The 23,281-nt window shown below is 38.2% G+C and overlaps 1 protein-coding gene across 3 annotated transcripts in view; it reads left to right on the top strand.

Moving 5' to 3' along the window:
- LOC149540188 (Rhodanese/Cell cycle control phosphatase superfamily protein) overlaps positions 1 to 23,281 on the top strand; it is a 108,460-nt gene that overhangs the window by 79,456 nt on the left and 5,723 nt on the right. Inside the window, exons 10-12 of one of the 3 annotated variants that reach the window (XR_016356371.1) lie at positions 18,486 to 18,590; positions 18,691 to 18,737; positions 18,864 to 18,922. Coding sequence is in view for 2 of the 3 variants with exons in the window: in XM_089801338.1 (XP_089657464.1) it covers positions 18,486 to 18,516; positions 18,691 to 18,737; positions 18,864 to 18,922 (137 nt within the window). In the remaining variant the exon portion in view is untranslated. The remainder of the gene's footprint in view (positions 1 to 18,485; positions 18,591 to 18,690; positions 18,738 to 18,863; positions 18,923 to 23,281) is intronic. The other 2 variants (XM_089801338.1, XM_089801339.1) reach the window with 2 other exon arrangements.

A 23,281-nucleotide genomic window follows, 5' to 3' on the forward strand; every position in this document is an offset into this window, starting at 1 on the left:
AAGTTTAGTTTCCTGAATAAAAACCATATCAGGAGACTGAGATTCAATTAATCTACGAACAACCTTTTGCCTGGGGATACTGTTCAACCCCCTTACATTCCATGATATCACAATCATTTATAGGGGTGAGAGAAATGTGAATCAATGGGACGCACCGACCTAGACTCCACCAAATTTTCACCCATTATCTTCACTTTCTCCTGATCAATCTTCCTACCACTTTTTATCGGTTTATCTAAAGGCCCCTTTTTGAAGGGCTTCTGATGGATGCCTAAAGCAAGAGGAGCCTTATTGCTTTTACCAGAGCCAGATGCCCCCTTAGGCCAATGGGAGTCATTGGACACTCCTGCTAGTCCCTCTGATCCCTGTACTCCACAAAGATCCCCAATATTCTGAGCAGGAGGAGGCTCATCCATATCCAACTGCATGGCCTGTAGGACACCTGTATTAAGATTCTGATCCTCTCTCTGCATTTCATCTTCATGAATCTCCTGCTGAATATTGGCATCAGAAGAGAGCTCAACTGGGATACCTTCCTCTTGGGCCATGCTACCCAGAGCATCAAACCTGTTAAAGGTGTCATCCGTCCGCCTGTCCATCCAGGCTCTCTTCTTACCTTTGCCCTTGTTCCGATACTTAACCTGGGTAAAACCCTCGCCGTCAACAGGTCCATTGGAAGCTTTGGCCTTTCCCTTGTCCTCTCTAAGGGGAGCTGGGGTATCCAAGGAAGGATTCTTGTATCTAGGACAACGGCGCAGTAGGTGACCATACTCATGGCAGATTCTGCATCTAAATGGGAGAGTCTTGTAATCCAACTGCTGAATCCAAGAAACTGAGCCCATACAAATCTCCATAGAATCTGGCAGTGGGTTATTCAAATCAACTTCAACACAAATACGAGCAAAAGAAATTACCTTACGATCTTGCGTCTGAGTAGTCGATCCCACAGGTTTTCCAAGAAGCATCGAAATTGAATGAAGAATATCCTCCCTCCAGAATTCCAGAGGAAGTCTCGGTAGGCGAACCCAGACCATAACACGAGAGGGGATTTCCTCAGTAGAATTAAAGCCTGTGTGCCAGGGCTTGATAAATAACCCCACCTAGTTAAAGAAATAAGGGCCACCTTCAAACACCTTATACCTATCCGACATGCAAGAGAATATAACCAAGAAAGAATTATTGGCTGCTATCAGAATCTCCATATCTCCTTCTGGATTCCACACCCTACGGGCCCAGGAATCCAACACCGGTAAGGAAAGGCGAAGTCCCAAAAATTTGCAGATAAGAGCATGATTACTCCAGTACTCGACATCCTCCGAAACCTGTTCAGGTTGAACGACAAGAATAGGGCGAACCTCGGCTTTCTGTAAACATCCATTAATTTTTTGAAGTCGAAGATTTCCATTCGAAGAGGGCTCTCCCTCCATTGATTGGGAATTGCCCTTCAAACCCTTACTATTATCATGCACCCTCGAACCTAGCTCACCCATTACCAAATCATCACCAGAAGGCCGGGAAAAGGCGACCCCGAGATCCCCCATAAGCCCCGTGCCCGAACTTGGCAAATCAGCAAGGGGAAGAAGGGACAAAGGCCCCTCAATCCCGCACAGCCGTGGGCAGTCACTCACGATGCCACAGAAACCCCCGACTCCCAGCAGCAGACCCAAACCCGTGGACAAGAACAACCCAAACCCCCGCACGCAGAAAAGTCCCCTCAGCCGCCACACCCAAGAAGAACACACGCTCAGCAACGCAGGGAAACAAGGAGAACCAGGTCGGGCTAGGGCACACAGGCCCTAGCAGACCAAACCAATACATCCGTCGTAGCCAGCCATTATCAAACTAGCCCCTCGGATTTGGCTAATTTAAACCCTTTATTTAATTTTAGTTTCCTCCAATGCAGGTAGGCCCTATTCAAGGAGGCAAAAGTTTGGTATAAGAAGAGGCTCCTTTTCATTTCTCATTCCAACTTTTTCCATTCTGTGGAGCAGCGAATTTGTTTGGAAGGTGAGCATGGTTGATTGTGAGGTTTGACTTTCCGATTTTTGGCAACAATTTTCCTCCTCGTGGGAAGTGACTTTCTTTATTTGAGGGGCATTTTTTTGTGAGGAGCAATTTTCTGCCCTAGCTAGGCAAATTTGTTTGGAGGCCCAAATTTGCAGTTGGAGGTTTGATTTAGAGGAGCAATTTTCTACCTTAGTTGGCCGAAATTTGCAGTATGGCAGAGTTTTAAAGTGCAGACCCGAATTTGCAGCAAAGGTGCAATTTTGAGAGCAGAATTTTGGAGGTTGGCAATTTTTGCCAGGGGGGATTGCGATTTCTTCCTAGGGCAATGATGTTTTGCCCTAGCTGGGCAATTTTGAAGGTATGAAATTCGTTAAAGGGAAGGTTGTTTTGGAAAGTCTGATTTTTGTAGAGCTGGGCGAATTTCACAAGGGGTCAGAATTTGCATGAGATCTAATTTTGCATATTGGAGAATTTTTAAGAGAGACAAGGTTGGTGAATTCTGATTTTTGCTAGAGATTCATTATTTGCAAGGAGGATTGAATTTTTTGAGATCAGATCTGAACTTGAAGAGGCTCGATTGTTGGTAGAAGGCAGATTTAAGGTAAGATTCTCATTCATTTTAAGAGGTGAAGATTGGTTTTAAAGGCGGATTTTATTCCTTGTTCTTGCTTGGTTCATTTCCTTATCTTCTTCTTGCACTATTCATCCACCCCTTCATCATTTCCATTGATAGGCTGAAGTTAGGAGATATATAAATGTAGATTTCATGATAGGACATTTGGAGAGGCAGAAATAAGCTAGACCACCCTAAGATTAAAGTTGAGAGATATAAGTGTAGTCCATCCTAAGATAACGAAGAGGCAGAATTAAGTGGTAGTCCCACCCCTAGGTTGAAGAGGTGATTATAGGTGTAGAGATAGGATTTAATGAGGTAGAAATAAGCTAGATTCCATCAATAGTAAGAAGTTTGGAGATTGATAAGTGTAGTCCATATCATTTAGAAAGAAGAGGTAGAAATAAGTGTTTAGGATGGTGGATGTTAGTACAAGCAAGAACCCAAAGGGAACGAATACCAAAAAAGACAAGGAAGACACGATACCTAAGACCACCTTCTTCTCGAAAGTGAGGTGAATAAGTGTTACCAATATTGGCACAGTGAACATGGTACAGTTGATGGATAGATTGAAGGAAGGACAATCCTCCATGGCGAAGATCTACAAGAGCAGAATTGTACACGTGGCGGCTTTCCCTCCTACCTTGCCTTGTCCGGAATTGCTAATGAAGTGTGCATCCCAGTTTGATATTGTGACCAAGTCCATCATTTTTGATGGAGGAGAGTGTTAGCTAACGTCAGCGGACAAGTGGTCGAAGAAGTATTCAATATTCCCCAGCATAAAGGCATGATAGTGGTAATGATGGATCAAACAACCAAGCTTTTTCAGGATAATTAGGATGCCTACTACATTCATTTAAAGCAGAATTGGCTACACGAAGGCAAGAAGGGAATTGCCAAGTTGTTAAAGCTCACCAAGTTAGATTTCAAATCAGAGTATGGCGACCTTATTGTGCTTCTTAGCCGAATCATGGGCATGGCTCAAGGTATGCAATTTGAGAACTGGATATACTATTTTATTGATGAAATTGAAAATGGAAAGAGAAAATTTGCTTGGGCTAGAATTATAAGTGAAAATTTAGAGTCACAACTAAGGACAGTACAAATTCAAAAGCAATTCTACATGGGTTCCTATCTTTTCTATCTAATTGTGAACTACATGAAAATCCTAGACTTAAGGCCTTAGGAGTGATTGGCAATGGGCCGGGACAATGTTTGGTGCATGAGTGCTATCCACAGCTTCATTTGCACAACACCAAATATTATAAGATGTTTTATGACACCTTTGCCATGAGGACGGTAAGAATTTACAAGGGGCACCTGCTAGGAGGCTCTCATCAGAAGCGGAAGAAAAAGTTAAGTAGTATGGGAGTTGGTTCATCCAATTTCTGCAATTCACATATAGTAGAGTAGCAGGAAGTATAGTTTGTCTCAAGAGACTTCCAAGGTACCCGCCTGATAGAGTAGTTTTGATGGAGTTGACTAGGCAACTTGAGCATTATGACAAGATGACAAAACTTAAAGGTGAGATAGGGATTACCTTCTCATTGGGAATAGGCAATGATACTTGCCTCAATCTTGTCACCTTTGCAGCTATGGAGGAGTGATGACAGTATGCTCTGATACCACTTGATGGAGGGCCACACCACCCTTACCCACTCACAATCAAGAAAGCAACAATATAGAGACCAAGAAAAAAAATGCTTCACAAATAATTTTATTATACTTGAAAAATCCTTACAACACCCACAAGATGATATGACTTCTTCAACATAAGAGAAATCCTAAATAAGAGTCTTCACACCAAGAGCTTCACCAATAACTTCTACTTGAAGAGCTACACCTTTACAGTTTTCACACCTTGAAGTCTTCACGCTTTCTAGCTTCTACTTCTCAAACTTCCACTTCTCAAGCTTCTCCTTGAGCTTCCACTCCTCAAGCTTCTCCTTGAGCTTCTCCTTCTCGAGCTTCTACTCCTCAAGCTTCCCCTTGAGCTTCTCCAAGCTTGATTAGAAATGTTCATATGCCTTGCTTAAATAGGCACTTACCACCAATACATGACTTATCCACAACCTTCTAGAATTCCTCCACAACCTTCTACAACTTCCATAACCTTCTACAATATCCACAACCTTCTACAACTTCCAAAACTTTCTACAATATTCATAACTTTCTAGAATTCTACCCAAACACCTCGATAAATGGAATGACAACCATTTTTTTAATTTTATTTTTCTATTATGCCACCTATGCACCTCGAAAATAGAAATCCTCTTTTTCTTTCTTTTCTCCTTTTTCCCTTTTTTAATTTTTTTATTATTTCTCCTCTAATTTTCGTCACTTTCTCTCTCCTCCAGTTTTTTTTTTTTTTGCCAATAATTTTTCCATGCAAGATGCTCCTGCATCAGACTCCCCCGTTAGATCGAAAAGTGTGTCCCACACTTTGACTCTACAAAAGAAAGATCTACCACCATCTTCATCTTCACCAAAGGTTTCCACCTCAACGGGGACAAGAAAACCACCATGCAAATCTTCCACATCTGCATCCATATGTCAAACACCAACATCTCAACCATCCAATCAACATGCTCACTCCCAGGAACAAACTGAACATAATGCTTCATCAACAAAACCTCACTCACATTAGCAACTAGTGAATCCACACCCGTAGCAACAAACCCCACATCAACAGCCACATGTAGATCTCCATCAACACATGCCAAACTCTCAACACCAGCAACCTCATTGCTCACAACAAGATGCTCTATAATACATAACTCACCTCCAACAACTGGATTATCCACGACCAAGTGCTCTGCAGTCTCCATGTCAGACTCAACCAATTGATCATGAAAACCAACCTCTGTCCCAACATCAACAAGGTTAGGAATATCCTCAGCAACAACCTCTATTTTCTCTACAAGTTCTGCATCAGGCTCCACAAACTGATCAGCAAAACCATCCTCTTCCACCTTGACCTTCTTAGCTTGATCAGCTAATCTAGCATCCAACCGAGAAATCATCTTAGAAAAATTCCTCTCCACTATATCATGGATTTTCGCAATCATCCTAGGGTCCAATCCTCTTTGAGCCATCTCCCAAGATCTTCGTAAACCCTCTGCAACAAATCCTTCCCACGCTCCTTGTGACAACCTCAAATTGTTTGCAAGTCAGATCGCAACCTGCCACCTCGCATGAACAATCAGGAACCACATCACAAGTCTGGGACAACGGATTTGCAATCCACGAGCTCTGATAAACTTTGCCCAACCAAGGTCCTGGTACAAACTGCCTCACACTTCGACGATCTGCTTGTACACTCAGGAACTCCTGCTCTGATACCACAGATGACAGTATGCTCTGATACCACTTGATGGAGGGCCACACCACCCTTACCCACTCACAATCAAGAAAACAACAATATAGAGACCAAGAAAAAAAATGCTTCACAAATAATTTTATTATACTTGAAAAATCCTTACAACACCCACAAGATGATATGACTTCTTCAACATAAGAGAAATCCTAAATAAGAGTCTTCACACCAAGAGCTTCACCAATAACTTCTATTTGAGGAGCTACACCTTTAGAGTTTTCACACCTTGAAGTCTTCACGCCTTCTAGCTTCTACTTCTCAAACTTCCACTTCTCAAGCTTCTCCTTGAGTTTCCACTCCTCAAGCTTCTCCTTGAGCTTCTCCTTCTCGAGCTTCTACTCCTCAAGCTTCCCCTTGAGCTTCTCCAAGCTTCACCTTCCACAACTTTCACCTTTCCAAGCTTTCCTTCTCAAGCTTCCACTTCTCAAGCTTCCACTTCTCAAGCTACTCCTTGAGCTTCTACTCCTCAAGCTTCTCCTTGAGCTTGATTTAGAAATGCTCATATGCTTTGCTTAAATAGGCACTTACCACCCCATGCATAACTTATCCACAACCTTCTAGAATTCCTCCACAACCTTCTACAACCTTCTACAATATCCACAACTTTCTACAATATTCATAACTTTCTAGAATTCTACCCAAACACCTTGATAAATGGAATGACAACCATTTTTTTAATTTTATTTTTCTATTATGCCACCTATGCACCTCGAAAATAGAAATCCTCTTTTTCTTTCTTTTCTCCTTTTTCCCCCTATTTATTTTTTTTATTATTTCTCCTCTAATTTTCGTCACTTTCTCTCTCCTCCAGATTTTTTTTTTTTTGCCAATAATTTTTCCATGCAAGATGCTCCTGCATCAGACTCCCCCGGTAGATAGAAAAGTGTGTCCCACACTTTGACTCCACAAAAGAAAGATCTACCACCATCTTCATCTTCACCAAAGGTTTCCACCTCAACGGAGACAAGAAAACCACCATGCAAATCTTCCACATCTGCATCCATATGTCAAACACCAACATCTCAACCATTCAATCAACATGCTCACTCCCAGGAACAAACTGAACATAATGCTTTATCAACAAAACCTCACTCACATTAGCAACTAGTGAATCCACACCCGTAGCAACAAACCCCACATCAACAGCCACATGTAGATCTCCATCAACACATGCCAAACTCTCAACACCAGCAACCTCATTGCTCACAACAAGATGCTCTATAATACATAACTCACCTCCAACAACTGGATTATCCACGACCAAGTGCTCTGCAGTCTCCATGTCAGACTCAACCAATTGATCATGAAAACCAACCTCTGTCCCAACATCAAGAAGGTTAGGAATATCCTTAGCAACAACCTCTATTTGCTCTACAAGTTCTGCATCAGGCTCCACAAATTGATCAGCAAAACCATCCTCTTCCACCTTGACCTTCTTAGCTTGATCAGCTAATCTAGCATCCAACTGAGAAATCATTTTAGAAAAATTCCTCTCCACTATATCATGGATTTTCGCAATCATCTTAGGGTCCAATCCTCTTCGAGCCATCTCCCAAGATCTTCGCAAACCCTCTGCAACAAATCCTTCCCACGCTCCTTGTGACAACCTCAAATTGTTTGCAAGTCAGATCGCAACCTGCCACCTCGCATTAAAATCAGGAACCACATCACAAGTCTGGGACAACGGATTTGCAATCCACGAGCTCTGATAAACTTTGCCCAACCAAGGTCCTGGTACAAACTGCCTCACACTTTGGCGATCTTCTTGTACACTCAGGAACTCCTGCTCTGATACCACTGATGAAGTACTGCTCTGATACCACTGACGAAGGGCCACACCACCCTTACCAACTCATGACAAAGAATGCAACAAGTTTTTTCAAGATCCAATCCAAACCCAAGCTAGTCCAGATCCACTTCTCAAGCTTCCACTTCTCAAGCTACTCCTTGAGCTTCTCCTTCTCGAGCTTCTACTCCTCAAGCTTCCTCTTGAGCTTCTCCAAGCTTGATTAGAAATGTTCATATGCCTTGCTTAAATAGGCACTTACCACCCAATACATGACTTATCCACAACCTTCTAGAATTCCTCCACAACCTTCTACAACTTCCATAACCTTCTACAATATCCACAACCTTCTACAACTTCCAAAACTTTCTACAATATTCATAACTTTCTAGAATTCTACCCAAACACCTCGATAAATGGAATGACAACCATTTTTTTAATTTTATTTTTCTATTATGCCACCTATGCACCTCGAAAATAGAAATCCTTTTTTTCTTTCTTTTCTCCTTTTTCCCCCTTTTTATTTTTTTATTATTTCTCCTCTAATTTTCGTCACTTTCTCTCTCCTCCATATTTTTTTTTTTTTGCCAATAATTTTTCCATGCAAGATGCTCCTGCATCAAGGAGTTAGAATGGTATCATCTAGGATGGTATAGAGCAAGATAGGGATTCGATCCTAATGGTCTTATCAAGGCATCTCACAAAAACACATTCAAACATATTTCTTCTATAGAAGATTTTTGGGCTAATGCATAGGATGACTTTCATGTGAGGAAGCTAGCTTTCTCAAGATTGTCAGTGGGCATGATGAGGACAATCAGAAGAAGAGGCCTTGATATTCCCGATTAGCTAGAAGATGATGAAAATGTGCTAAGGGAAGATTATGATGCAGTGGATGGAAAAGAATTGGGTCTAGTGGATTGGTATGATCATCAAGATCCTTCCTTAGAGGCAGTTACAAGGACGGTTGATCTACACAGAGTCATGGTACAATGAGAAGTTAAGGCAATTACAAAGTTAGAAGGTACGCCTTATGAGAAGATGAAATCGGAGAAAGAAGGTCCAGCAGAGTTAGTCGGACAGAAAGGTGGGGGCAGTAGCCAGCAACAAAGAGTAGTTAAGAGTAAGAAGAGAAATTTGGAGGTTGAGAAAAGTTAAAAACATCAGGAGCCTCCAACAAGGAGATAGAATGCAACATTGTCGAGGGAGAGCATAATTGAGGATAGGAGCCAATAGGTTAATACAAGTGGACAAAGGGTTGTGGTAGAGGCGAGTTCTGACTTGGAATCAAGTGGTTACAGTGACAGTACCAAATACTCTCCTCTCTCGGAGAACCAACACAGAGATGGTATGACAGTCACTAGCGAAGAGGAGGATAGGTCAATTGATATCGAGGAAATAAGCCAGACACCTGAGGCCAGTTGGTGATGCTTTGCTAATCAAACTGAATCTAGATTTGGGGACATGCATTGCACCACTATGGTTAAGGCAAATGCTTATGCCAAGAGCTGAGGTGGTGACTATCCAAACAATTGAAGATATTCAAGGGTTAGTGGAAAAGGAAGATAGTGAGAAACATAAACAAATTGCAAAAATGGTGGCAAAGGTAATTAGGACGAATGATGATGGTCACTGAAAAGTTCAAATTGCTATACCAAAGGTTTGCAAGGTAGTGGATGAGATTGTAGCCTAGGAGTATGAGATAGTAGAGCATAACTTGGGGAGAATCACAGAGGACATAGAATGTGAGGAGATCCAGGAAGGCATGGTTTTAATTAGAGAAAGGTTAAAGAAGGCAAACAAGAGGATTGTAAAGTTGGAGGCCGAAAACAAGTATTGGAGAGATTGCCAGCCTATCCAATAGTTGCATCAAGCAACCCTTTCGCAAGACAGCGAGAGCATAGTCATGGATTTATAAGTTGGATACTTTCTTGGATTCATAATTTGAAAATTGTTTGTAGTTAAATCATATTACCATAACAAGTTATTAGTTATAAATAATCATAACAACTAACCACCTTTTCAATTCCATGAATTGATGATAAACGATCAACTAGCATGTTATTTTCATATGAAATTATAACGACTAATCATCTTACCATTTCGTAGGATTATAACAAATTTAACTGTCAACTGACTTCATGTGAACCTCAATGGCCATGTGAACATTTTAAATTGAGTAAAAAATTGGGATGTAACAAAGATATCAAGAGAGAAGTAGAGCATATGATTCCGACTAGAGGAAGGCATTTGTTGAATGAAACAGGGGTGATGGTTTTGCTTGGTTGGTATTGAAGTGCTTCATACATTTTTGACAGTTTGATTAAATCTAGTAAACAAGATATGAAATTGGATGTGCAGGGGGGTCAAGGATGTAATTATTAGCTCAAGGTTAGTTGAAGATGAAAGATCAATGTTGTTGTGGGCCTTATACCCTCCACACAAAAGGCCACTATTATTGATGTAGATTAGGATTTTGGTCATCTGATGACATTGAAGGTAGGGGTGACAACCCTAACAGGGCTGCAAGTATGCACGTTGATATGGCTTTGTTCAATCAAGCCAATATGAAACAAATGACATTTGAGAGGGATAACTAGAAAGCATTATATGAGAGTATGTTGAAGTTAGGGTAGTCATTGGTACAACCAATGATCCAATCATCCGATGATGCTTTGAAGATTGAATCGAAAAGGTTGCAAGAAGGGAATTCAAAATTGAAAGATATTTCCATGATTCAAAGAGAACTCTCTGGTACAATGACAAGAAATCATTTTAGGAAGTTGCTGATTAAATTAGGGCAAGTTTGGGATGTTTATAATGCCTATAAGCCTATGGCTTTGAGGCACAATGAGATATACAAGAAATTGGTTAAGGAAAAGAATGAATTAGAAGAAGATATACAGGAAGCAGAGAAATTGATTAGTGTTCATACTGCATATTCACAAGAATTCAAGGTTACTTTCTGTTTGATGGAGGAATTGGTTGCAGAACATGGGGTTACATCTTGGCATGATGAAAACGGTGATACAATTGACCGAGAGAGATGTATAGGTATGTGTCGTGTAACGCAGGATCAAGCCTTAGGAGCCGCATAGAACAATGACCTAGAGATGTTGAAGGCCAGCATGTAGATGGAGCAGATGTTTGAGATTGAGATCAAGGCCTAGGAAGTGATCAGCGATGTAGATTTACTGGAAGATGACAAATATCAAGAGCACATAAAGCAATGCAATGATTTTATTGAAGAATCATCATCAGATTTGACAAAATGAATCTTTATTTTGCACACTTGTCTAATATACATAACAATTAACTGTTAGTGAGTCGATTAGTTCAGAACTTTGTAAACAAAAGGTCATACCCTTTCATTTTGTAACCAATTCGATGCCTATAATTATAAGGGCTGAATTTGGAATAAAAATCATCATATGATATAGAATTATTACCAAGACATTGTTCATATAGTTATATAGAGAGGAGTCGATTCTATTGTCTACTTTGGATTTTGTCATCTGTATGCACCAGCAACACATGTAAAACTCTGGTGAAAATATTTCAAGTTCAATACAAAGACTTATGTGCTTGATTGATCTTTTGGTAATATCATTTCCGTCTCTTTCATTTTGTTTCCTTTGATCAAATATTCAAAGTTTTCTTTAATTGATAGTCCAATTGGATGAATGCAGTAAAGGATTTTAGTATTTGAAAAATAGTAGTGTTGTATTAATTGATTAATCTACATTGCTGTCTTGTTGGGCTCTTGAGGGGAGTTAAAATCAATAAGATTAAATATTGAAGTTTTCCTAAGCATTTCAAATAGTTCATACTTCATTAAAGTGATAAGAATTTATCTTAAATGGATTTATTGCTCGTCTCTAAGGGTTACATTAAACGTTTAAACGTTGTGAACAATTGATGGAAGTATGGTAAAGAATCCATCGGTTAAGGCACTGGTCTGTTGATATTGTTTTGAGTCTTCATGCTGATTGCAGAAAGGACATACATCCAAGTGATAGAGATCGACAAATCACACATATATATACACACACACTTACAAACTTTTATTCATCTTTAACCTTTATTTATCTTTTAAATAAACACCCGAAATCCCACAAGTTATTTGCTCAAAGCCTCTAGGGTGTGAGGTATAGGCCTACCAACCTTGGTCATGCAGAGCCAGAATTGCAGAGGTTCCCATTCATTTGGGTGGGACTTGTCAGTTGGCAAATTGCTACTAGGGTTTCCCAAAATTGGATCATCATTCCATAGGAAACTTATTCCGTCAATTTGGGCACCAACACGCTGCATTATATAAATGTCTAAACCTTAGATTTGATGTCATGTATAATTGGACTCGCAAAAATATAGCTACATGTTAATATCCTCCTTTAAGTCAATGAAATGTGCTCTCATGTCCCATGTTGTCACTGCCTTGGTATTCCTATGGAACATAGATTGTAACATAACCTATGCATCCTTTCAACTGTCTACAAAGACTAGACCAGATTGCTTAGGAAAAGTACAGAGTCAGTTTCTTCTTGCTAGGCCTAGTAGTGTGTTGATGTGAGTTTTGTATCACTTACATAACATATTAGTAATTGAATATTTGATACGGAGTATCAGACATACAATTCCCCTCTTGAAAAGTTATTGCTCATGGGATATGAGAATAACTCCAATGTTCCTTAATCTTGTGGATACTTGCTCAGTTTTATCGATGTGATTCGCTGATAATCACGTAGGCGGCCTTACGCAAATTGTTTAGGATGACTTGGACTTTGGTGGGAAGATGGAGATGGTGGTTTGGTATGAATGCTAGATGATGTTGATGGAAAGTGATGGTGGTGGAGGGTGAATGGTTCTTACGACTGGTGTTTTCTAACTCTCTTCTCCTAAGTTCTAAGTCCTAAATTATTCGCTATCCTTCTCCTACTCCTATGGATGGAAGACTAGCAAATGGACTGGGATCGAACCTAATGAAAGTTAACCAGCAACTTCACTTCTACAGGTGCAATGATTCGAAGGAAAAGTAAACTAGTTTGCCACACAAGGCTTCTAAACAAGCCGCTAGGATGCTAGTGGTCTAGTATTGATCCCTATCAAACACCTACTAATGCTACCATGCAACTATCCATCTACTTTACTCTTACTTAGCAACTTGAAATGAAATTTGCTTCAACAACTTAAAAAGAGATCTACTCTTAGCTTTTTGGAAGTAGAAACCATGCAATAATACCAAAGGCCCTTAATCACCATGCAAGTCACAACAATGAGAAAGAAATAGAAAATTTTGGTATTATCTTATGCAACAATTTTCTCTGACCCTTACAAATGAGAGCAAATGGCCTTTTATAGATGCCAAAATTACAACCGATGGTAGAGATCAAAAGAAAAATTGACGATCCAGATTGAATCTTAGAAACCCTAATTAGGGTTGCCACCCCACCGGCCAATGAGAAGATGCCACCTCGTCAATGGACCAATGAAAAAAGTGTAAAAGTGGCAACCAATGAGAAGGCACCAAAATGGCAGCCAATCAGAATTAGACACTTGTCCTATTCTAAAAGAAAGAGAAATTGCCACTTGGGCTTATATTAAATGATCTTCTAATATGACTCTTCCCTTTTCTTTTGTTCTTTTAGCTAAGGCGATGAACCTAGCTAGCCTTTCGTTGACTTCCTCTATAGGAGGACAAGGTGTGTGCTTCATCTTGAGTTCAGCTCATCCAATCTTGATCCAAGTCTTGTCTCATTGATATCCTCTTCTTTGGTGTCTTCAAAATCAAGCGCCATCTTGACGTCGCTCAACATGGTTGAAATGGAAGTGTCGATGCTTGAGCTATGCTGTGTCACTGATTCGCGTATCTCTTCGAGCATTCTCAATCTAGTAGTCAAGGCGACAAACCAAGATTCAACCGTACCCAATCCTCTCTCATCAACCAACTTGGCCCTCTGTAAATATGCCTCCAGTAGCCCAATGAATGCTTGTAGCCTGGGAATAGCTAAATCTTTGATGGGGAGGAAATCCTTCCACTCTTCTTCAAATAATCTGAACTTGTCTCTAACAGTCACTAATGACCGGAATGTCGAGATGAAGGAAGGCAAGAAATTTCGCCCATCTTGGATTGTATCATGGATCCAATCCCTAACCTCATGAAACTGAGCTGATATTTCTTCCATATTGCTCCCACTGTCTTGAGGAAGGGCTGCCTAGTGCAACTGTTGGATAGGCTGACAATCTCTCCAATATTTGTTCTTAGCCTCCAACTTTACAATCCTTTTATTTGCCTTCCTCAATCTTTCTTTGATTGAAGCCATACCCTCCTGAATCTCTTCACATTCCATATCATCCGTGTTTCTTCCCAAGTTATGTTCCACTATCTCATATTCTTGGGCCGCAATCTCATCCACTGCCTTATTCACTGTTGGTATAGCAATCTGAGCCTTTCGATGACCATCGTTGTCGCTCTTGATTACCTTCGCCACCATCTTTGCCATTTGTTTCTGGTTCTCGTTATCACCCTTTTCTATTAATCCTCGAATGTCTTTTGCCGTTCGGGCAATTACTACTTCGCCTCTTGGCATAAGCATTTGCCTTAACCATAGTGGTGCGGTGCATCTCCCCAAATCTGGATTTGGTTCGACTAACAAAGCATCACCAACGGCCTAAGATGCTTGACTTATTGCTTCGATGTCAATCGGCCCATCTTCTTCTCCACTAGTTTTTTCCATATCATCTCCTTGCTGGTTTTCTGAGAGAGGGGAGTACTTGGTGCTCTCACTATAACCACTTGATTCTGAATCAGAGCTTACCTCCACAGCAGCCCCTTTATCACTTGAATTGACCTCTTGGCTTCTAGCCTCAACTATGCTTTCTCTTGATGGAACTATATGCTGTTTCTTGGCCAGAGTTTTCGAATGTTCTTTGTCCTTCTCTACTTCCAAAGCTCTCTTCTTGTCTTTGGCTGCCTCCTGTTGCTGGCTACTTCTTTCACCCCTCTGTCCGACTGATTCTGTTTGCCCCAGTTTTGGCTTCATCATCTCATAAGTAAGAGGTACCCTTTGCCTTTTTAGCATCCTTAATCTCTCATTATACCATGACTTAGTATGCAATTCTACTGCCCTTGTGATTGCCTCCAAGGAAGGATCCTGATGGTCATCCTAATCTACTGGATTCAATAATGTTCCTTCTACTGTATCATAATCTTCTCTCAACACATTTCCATCATCTTCCAGTTGATCGGGAATATCAAGGCCTATCCATTTGATATCTTTCATCATGTTCACCGACAATATTGAGAAAGCTAGCTTTCTCACATGAAAGTCATCTTTGGCGTTGGCCCAAAAGTCCTTTATAGTGGGAACATGCTTAAATTCATTTCCATGAGATACCTTGATAAGACCATTAGGATCAAACCCTTGCCTCGCTCTGTACCATCCTAGATGATACCATTCCAATTCTTTCTCCGCAACTGCAAAGGCGGCCCGATTGGGGCAACTATCATTGCCAATTGCGAGTGAGAAGGTAATGCCTGTTTTACCTTCAGTTCTTGTTATTCTATCATAGTGCTCAAGTTGCCTAGCCAATTCCATCAAAACTAACTTGTCGGCAGGGTATCTTGGAAGCCTCTTGGGACAGACTGTACTCCCTGCTACTCTAGTGTAGGTGAATTGTGGAAATTGGATGAACCAACCTCCAAACTTTTTTATCTTTGCCTCTGCTTCTGATGAAAGTCTCTTAGCAAGTGTCCCTTGTAATACCCTTATTGTCTTCATGGAAAAAGCATTACAGAATATCTTGTAATCCTTGTTGCTGTGCAAATGAAGCTGTGGATAGCATTCATGCACCAAATATTTGCCCCGGCCCCTTGCCAACTTCTCCTAAAGCCTTAAGTCCCGGACTCTTGTACAATCTAGCAATTAGGTAAAACAGATAGGATCCCATGTAGAATTGCTTTTGGTTTTGGAGGGTTCTGAGTTGCAATTCTAGGTTCTCACTTATGATCCTAGCCCAATCAAATCTCCTTTTCCCTTTTTCAATTTCATCAATGAAGAAGTACATCCAGTTTTCAAATTGCGTACCTTGAGCTAGGCGCATGATCCGACTGAGAAGCACTGTGAGATCTCCGTATTCTGATTTGAAGTCCACCACTGTAAGCCTCGATGATCTGTTGACACCTTTCCTACCCTCGCATAGCCAATTTTGCTTTAGGTGTGTGAAATAGGCCTCTTGGTTTTCCTGAAATGATTTTGCTGCTTGATCCATCATCACTATTGTCATGTTCTTGTACTAGGGAATGTTAAATGTTTCTTCGATTGCTTGTTCGCCTATGTTGGCCAACACCCTCTTCCCTTCACCAAAGATGATGGATTTACTGATTAGATCAAACCGGGATGCACATTTCATAACCAATTCTGGACAGGTCAATGTAGGAAGAAAAGCCGCTGCGTGTACAATTCCACTTCTGTATATCTTCTTTGCCAAGGGGGATTGTCCTTTACCCATATCATGTCTACTGTACCGGTGTCAGTTATTCTCTTCATTTTCGAGAAAAAAGGTGTTTTGGGCATCATATTCTCTTTGTCTTTCTTAGTGTTTGTCCCCTTAGGATTCTTGCTTGTACTAACATCCTCCATCTCGTTGCTCTATTACGGGATGGTAAAGTGGTGGACAATAGACAAGAAGAACCAAGGGAGGCAATCCTTAGACTAGAACGAAAGAAGCAAGTCAGCTTAAGGACCCCTTCCAACTCTAAATGATTAAAAGTCACCTCTACCATAACCGGATCTTGACTCTTTTGGATTTAGGATCAGACTTTGAGAATTTCAAACCCTCTTGCAAATCAGAAATTTAAAAACTTGAAACTGTCCACCATTTGTCCACAAAAATCAAACTTTCCTCATGGATCTCCTCTCCCAACCAAAATCGCCTAAGTCTGATATAAAAAGTACAGTCCCAAATGGGGAAAATCAGACATCCATCATAAATCGCCTAGGGCACATGAATCAGATCTGCCCTCAAGAAAATGACAAGAATGTAAACTTCTGCCCTCAAGCTAATTCGTCCAAGCAAGAAGGTGCCCTCTCTTAACAAAATATCGCCATATGTAGGAGAAATCAGTCTGCCCTAGCAGAAATTGCCAAACAATAGGGGAGGGATCTGCTCTCTCAAAATCTTCTAACAATGAAAAATCCTGCCCCAAGAGGAAAATCGCCAAGGAAGGAGAAAATCTGCCTTGCAAAATTGCCAAAACAAGAAGAAGATCTGCCTCTTGCAAAATCACTCACACCATGGAGAAGAAAAAATGAGAAGTGAGGAGAAAATGGGAGAGAGGCCTCCTCTTATACCCAACTTTCTTACTCCCTTCAAGCTGGCTGACTTGGACCTTGGGAGCAAGAAAAACAACAATTAATGCAAAATTATGGCCCACAATTAAATACTTAGCTAAAAATTAACTTTGCCAAAATGAAAATTGCTTTTTTAAATTGCCAATTAGTTTCAAATTGCAAAAAGAAATTAAACAATGCCTTGGGGCGTTAAATATTTCCATTTAATGAGGATTTAGTAATAAATATGTCGTTAAAATTGGATTTTGGCTAACCAAAAGCCATTTTTTCAATATTAAATTACCAATTTCATTAAAGGCAAAAAGTTTTCAAGGCAATTTTAAATTATTAAAGACAATTTTTGCAATTTTTTATCCAAATCGATTTTGCTATGCCATTTAAATTTTTTTGACAAAAATAAAATTACTTCTAGAGTCTAAAATCGATTTTGCAATTTGGCTTCATTCCTACAAAATTAATTTTTTTACCAAAGAAAAATTTAAGATTTTCCAAAACTCAAGTCTAACAAAATTTCCCTTTTGAAAATTATTCAAATTTACACAATTATATCCGGATTTTCAAAAGAAAATGTCTAAGTACAAATTTACAATTTTATCCTGCCAAATGTTGTCTCTTAAAATTTTGTCTGGCCTAAGGATGACATTGGTCGTTCTGGAAAATCAGGTTGAAAGAGGGTGAAAATAAACTAAGCCTCTCCCCACTGGCCCGAAGGTGTCCAAGGCTCAAAATTCTCAAAAAATCAAAATTGTTGGACAATTCAAAAATTTACCAAGGCGATTGAAAAAAAAAGGGGGTCCCAAATTTTTTGGGGCAATGGTGTGAGAACCTCACAACATAGTGAAAAAAAGATCAAATGTGACTCTTAGGTAATACATGATTTGATTGCTGACAGGAGTAAATAGTGCTACATGCCTTTAGAATTTCACAATTCAAAATAGCTACAATTTTTTAACAGTTGGTCCTAACAAAATTTGATGTTGGTACTTGCATTAAACAGTGTGAATTACAAAATGATGCCCAAATAATTAGTGCCAACGTGAAAGGAAGGCAGAATGCTATACTTTTTGTTGCAATTTCATTCATTTTCAGATGGTTTTACTTGTCAGAGAGGTCGTTCTTTCTGCAGTCAGAAGAGCTTTGGAAACATGTCTACTGTTTTGAATAAGAGGCAGAAGAAGAGATGATATCCATCCTTTATACCATGGAGAGAAACTTGAAAAATGTGTTGGCCATCAATTTTTCTTTTTTATAGGGCTTGCTTGTTTTGACATATGTGGCTATTTGCATTTAATTTTAGGATTTAATTTCTTGTAAAGTATGCCAAGAGAATTTTGACATTCCTTTTATCAACAGGGTATTATTGCAGGCATCAATGCTCTACTTGGTAAGCTATTGATCTTTTCGGAAAATGGTTCCAGTTTTGAATACTTGTCATGTCCGAGTATGATGTTATAAATGGTAATTAGGATTTCTGTGAATTCCTGGCTTAAAGATTTTGAATCACTCTTACTATCCTATCTGTTACAAGATTAATGCTACCAATTTTTTGTGATTGCAGAGTGGGAGAAGACATTGCAACTTATAGGCTTTATTGGCCTTGTGCAGGTACTTTTTGAACAAGACTGGTCACGACATATTCAATTTTTTAATAAGGGCGTGTCTTTAGCATGCCCAACCCAGTACCTTACCAAATCAGTTCCCTAAAGTGCACATTTTAATTTTTTTGAACAGGTGGTGTATAGGCGAGTTAGTTCATACGAAAATTCAGATGATCTGAAAGCTGACATCAGGTAATTTTATACCCAGGACTTTAGGGTGTGGTCAAGTAATTTTCCTTAGGTCTTGTGATGCTCTTTTAAATTATAGATTAATTTATGTGCAACCAGCTTGAATGTCATCTTAAAATAACAGAATCGTATTATACATAGTTGTGGGCATTGATGCAGTTCTAAACTCTTAAGCATTCTATTCATTGTGTAGAATTTTTACAAATTTCCCTATAGTCTATAGTAATCTGATATTAGTAAAAATCTGAGAGGATCAAAATGTTTTAGCTAAAAGACAAGGCATGACTTTACCTTTTAATGTTTGAAGGGAGACATTAGTTTAGCCATATCCTCTAACACCTTGTTAGTCATTTTTGCTCAAAGTGGTACAAAACGAAGGTCATCGGCTTTCTATTGACCAATCTGCATCCCAGTTGAGCCATTGTGGGCTGATTTTTTTGCTTCTTACAATGAATTATAATTTCAGTTATATTCATTCCAGAGAGACATCGTAGCCACTATAGATGCAACCATTACCAGGGATATAAAATTAGAGTGACAAAGCAGAAAACAACATCATATCTGCTGATTCAGAACTCATATTGTGTATAATTTTTTGTCATTGCAGAAACCCAGTCATATCCATTGATATCCTCAATTACTGAAAAAGAGGTAGCCTTTTATTCGTAGTTGAGATCCATACTTGTCTTCCTTCCTCTGAGTTAGAGCACTTACATCTTCAGCTTGCAAATAGAGTAACCCTCAGTAAGGATCTACACTGTAAGTGATTGTTAAATCATAATATAGAAAATCTCTCATGGTCAAATCAGAGAAAGTTAACAAGGGTCATCTTGCTTACTCAATCAGACATAACAAATATTGCAAGAGTTAGTGCAGTAATCATTAAACAATTAATCATTCATTTCCAGCACCATTTTTATACAAAACAATTGTTCATTCAATCTGAGATAGTAGTGAGATTGCTAAACAATGGTCTTACATAACAATGACATTCTCAATTACATAATTAGTGAGTGAGATCATATACCATAAATCAATAGAAAAATTAAATATTAAAGGTAATAATCCCAAATTCCCAACTAATACGAAAAGTGTACACCACGCTCGAGAACCCAAGAGAAACAAACCTAATATGATACAAAGTTTACTGAACTATTTTTTTGTTGTTAAAGTTTATACATTGTCAAAGTCACAATGTGGAAGCAATAGACATATACACATCAACTATACATATGCAATACAAAAACAGATTTCATTCCTCAAGGGTTCCATCACATTGAGTCACGTTTAAGAAGTTTAATTAATAGGTTTTAACTCTTATGTACAATGTCCATAACTGTAAATGAATAACAGATACATAATCTCATAAGTAGATACATAAGTAAAACTGATACAATGAAGTATATCTAAAATATAACATCCACTGCACATGTCGCACGATATGCAATCATAAATACAAGTGCATCAATATACAATACATCATCTTGTAGGATCTTAAGATACAAGATACATGATACATAGATACATCAAATGAATAGAAGTCTCCAAGATAAAATAAGAAAGATGATGGTACAACTGCATCAATGAACATCCAATATCTATCAATCTGTGGTGGAACCCAAATGGTAAGAAGTCACTACCACCCAACCTTGTGGTAACCCAGTTAGGTACCACTCCAACTGTGTAGGGAAGATAATGAATGATTCACACACAGATAATCAAATAATCAAACAATCGTAGGCACGAAATCCTAATAGCCCAATCTACCTCAAGGGTACACAAACTACTAATAAAAAAAATATGACCAAAGAGATACAACCACTGAAAGAATATCCACTTCCAAACATACATACCAAATGTCAAAAGCACAATAACCAACAAATATTAACTATCATCAATATGAGTAAATCAACAATCAATAACTCCAACAATAAATACACCACCAGAGGCAAATACAAAATCTACAAAGGAGACTTAGGCTACACATTGGGGAGTGTCATCGCATGGTCAAACTACTTGAGTTACCTTGGACAGGTCACTCTTGACCTTGAACCCTCAATGTGACACATGCGAAATTAGAATACCCTCTCATAAAGATGAGGAAACTAGTCATACCTCTCACTAGGCATCATCCCATTCTCATCCCTACCCTATACAAGCACTAAAGGCCTAGGTGAGGCAACATATCTATTTATCATTTTAACGTGTTTTCCAAATATTAATTACTAGATTATCACTTTTTACACAACTTATGATAGGTTACTGTGGTACTAACCACATTGGGTCTCGGACCCCTATTCTAAGCCACCCCTATAGAAATGCACCTAGACAACTTCTCCTAAGTTTACAAACCATAATTGTGTTCCATACCACAAAACAATATTAATTGAACTTGGTTCCTTGACAAGCAACTTGAAAATGCAAACGTTCTCAAAACCCAACTCAAATGCTCAACAAAATAAATTCCCTAATATAAATCCTAGTTTGAAACATAGAGTATATCATGACATCTAGTCAAATAAGCAACATAAAATAAAGCTTCCGCATATGCCTCTGGTGTACATCCTAGATGGCGAAATAGACAATCTCAAAGAAAACCATCACAAAAAATAGTTAAATCATGGAACTATAGACAAACTGTAAAGAAACACACACTTCCAATCACATGGTTTAAATAACTTGTTTTCTAATGTTGAGTTTGGACCATCGAATGGTTCAATCATAATAATTTACTTGTTTCCCAAAAGGGAATATTGTCCTCATGGTTAAAAATTTCAAAAAAATCACAACAACATTAACCAATGTATATTAGTAATAACAATACAATTTAGTTGATTATTATTCATTATTAATGACCATGATTCTACTAACAAAATCTAAATCAAGAGTCCATATATATAATAATTTAAGAAAACTATTAAAATATCTTAGAAAATAGTTAAATGTAATAAAATCTAAATTAAATAACTCTAACTAAATTCAATAATATTTAATATACAGATCTTTGAATTTATAACATATAATTCAAATTTATTTTAAATAAATTAAAAACTTATTTTAAAACAATTAATGATAAATGTTAAAATTTAATAACATTTAATATTTTGAATTTAAAATATTTAAATATTTTTTTAAAACAAAATTTATTTATTTCTAAAAAAGAAATCGACGTACCCTATGGCAGGACCAATGACTGCCTTAAAGGCACCGCCTACCTCAACAGTGACGTGATTGCTTTTGTAGTCATGCACTACCCTTGGGCGGTGCGTGCTACCTCAATAGTCACGCAAGCTACTTTGGCAACGCTTGAAACGAGGGTGGGGCTTGGGACCCCCTGCCCCTAATAACATTTAATTTTCTTTTTTTAATTTAAATTTTAAAAAAAAAAAGCCATAAAATATATTTTGATAAAGATATATATTTTTAACCAGTAATATACTATGTAGTCTGATAGGACAAATTCGATCAACCATTCGATTTTAAATTTAAAAAAAAAAAAGGAAACAAAGAAAGTAAATTCTTCATTATAATTTGTTTGAAAATGATGGGGAAATAAATTCTAGCCCCTCAGTTTATTGTTTTTCTCTTTGAATTTGATAATGAAATAAGGGAAATCATCTATTTTAAAAGGAGGTAAAGACAAGCAATCATATGAGTTTAGCAACATAAATTGGGATCAAACCCTAGCTAATTTGATTTGGTTTTTTTCCAATTTTCTATTGTAGACACTCAAATGAAAAGCGTTTCCAAATTATAATTTCCTAAATATTTCTACAGTTTCTTGAATTTGATAATCTCAAATTCAAGTTTTCAAACCAAAATGAAATTAAATTCTAATTCCAAATAACAATAGTAATGTTCTATCATTTCCAACAAACATATTCAACAACATGGGAAACATGAGACAAACAAGGTTTTTCCAAATTAATTTTCAAGATGGATTTGAGACGCTACCTCAATCTGCCAATTAAAATATAAGACAATCTATGAGTGCATGCAAATCCAAGCTCTTTGAAACTTTTAACATTTTTTTTGCTCCAATTCTAAATTTGCTTCCCAAAACCCATCTCTATAATGGACTACAAACTCTCTAATAACAAGCCCTAACCCTATCTAAGGTTTTTGTTCTCTAATTTTCCAAAAGCCAATTGCTTTATTAAATAATAATTACTTTTAATTATTTAATGCTTTCATGCACACTTTAGCCCTTTTAAATTAAAATATTCTTTTATTTTCTTTTTCTCCACTTTATTTAATTAGTGCAACTATTTTTAAAGTGTAATTTATTATTTTAATTAATAATAATAAAAACTCATTATTTAAATGCAACTCTAATTTAATCATTATTAATTAAATAATTAA

Source organism: Cupressus sempervirens, chromosome 9 (assembly GCF_028749045.1).
Source record: "Cupressus sempervirens isolate cs-2001-9-10 chromosome 9, ASM2874904v1, whole genome shotgun sequence".
Lineage (NCBI taxonomy): Eukaryota > Viridiplantae > Streptophyta > Pinopsida > Cupressales > Cupressaceae > Cupressus > Cupressus sempervirens.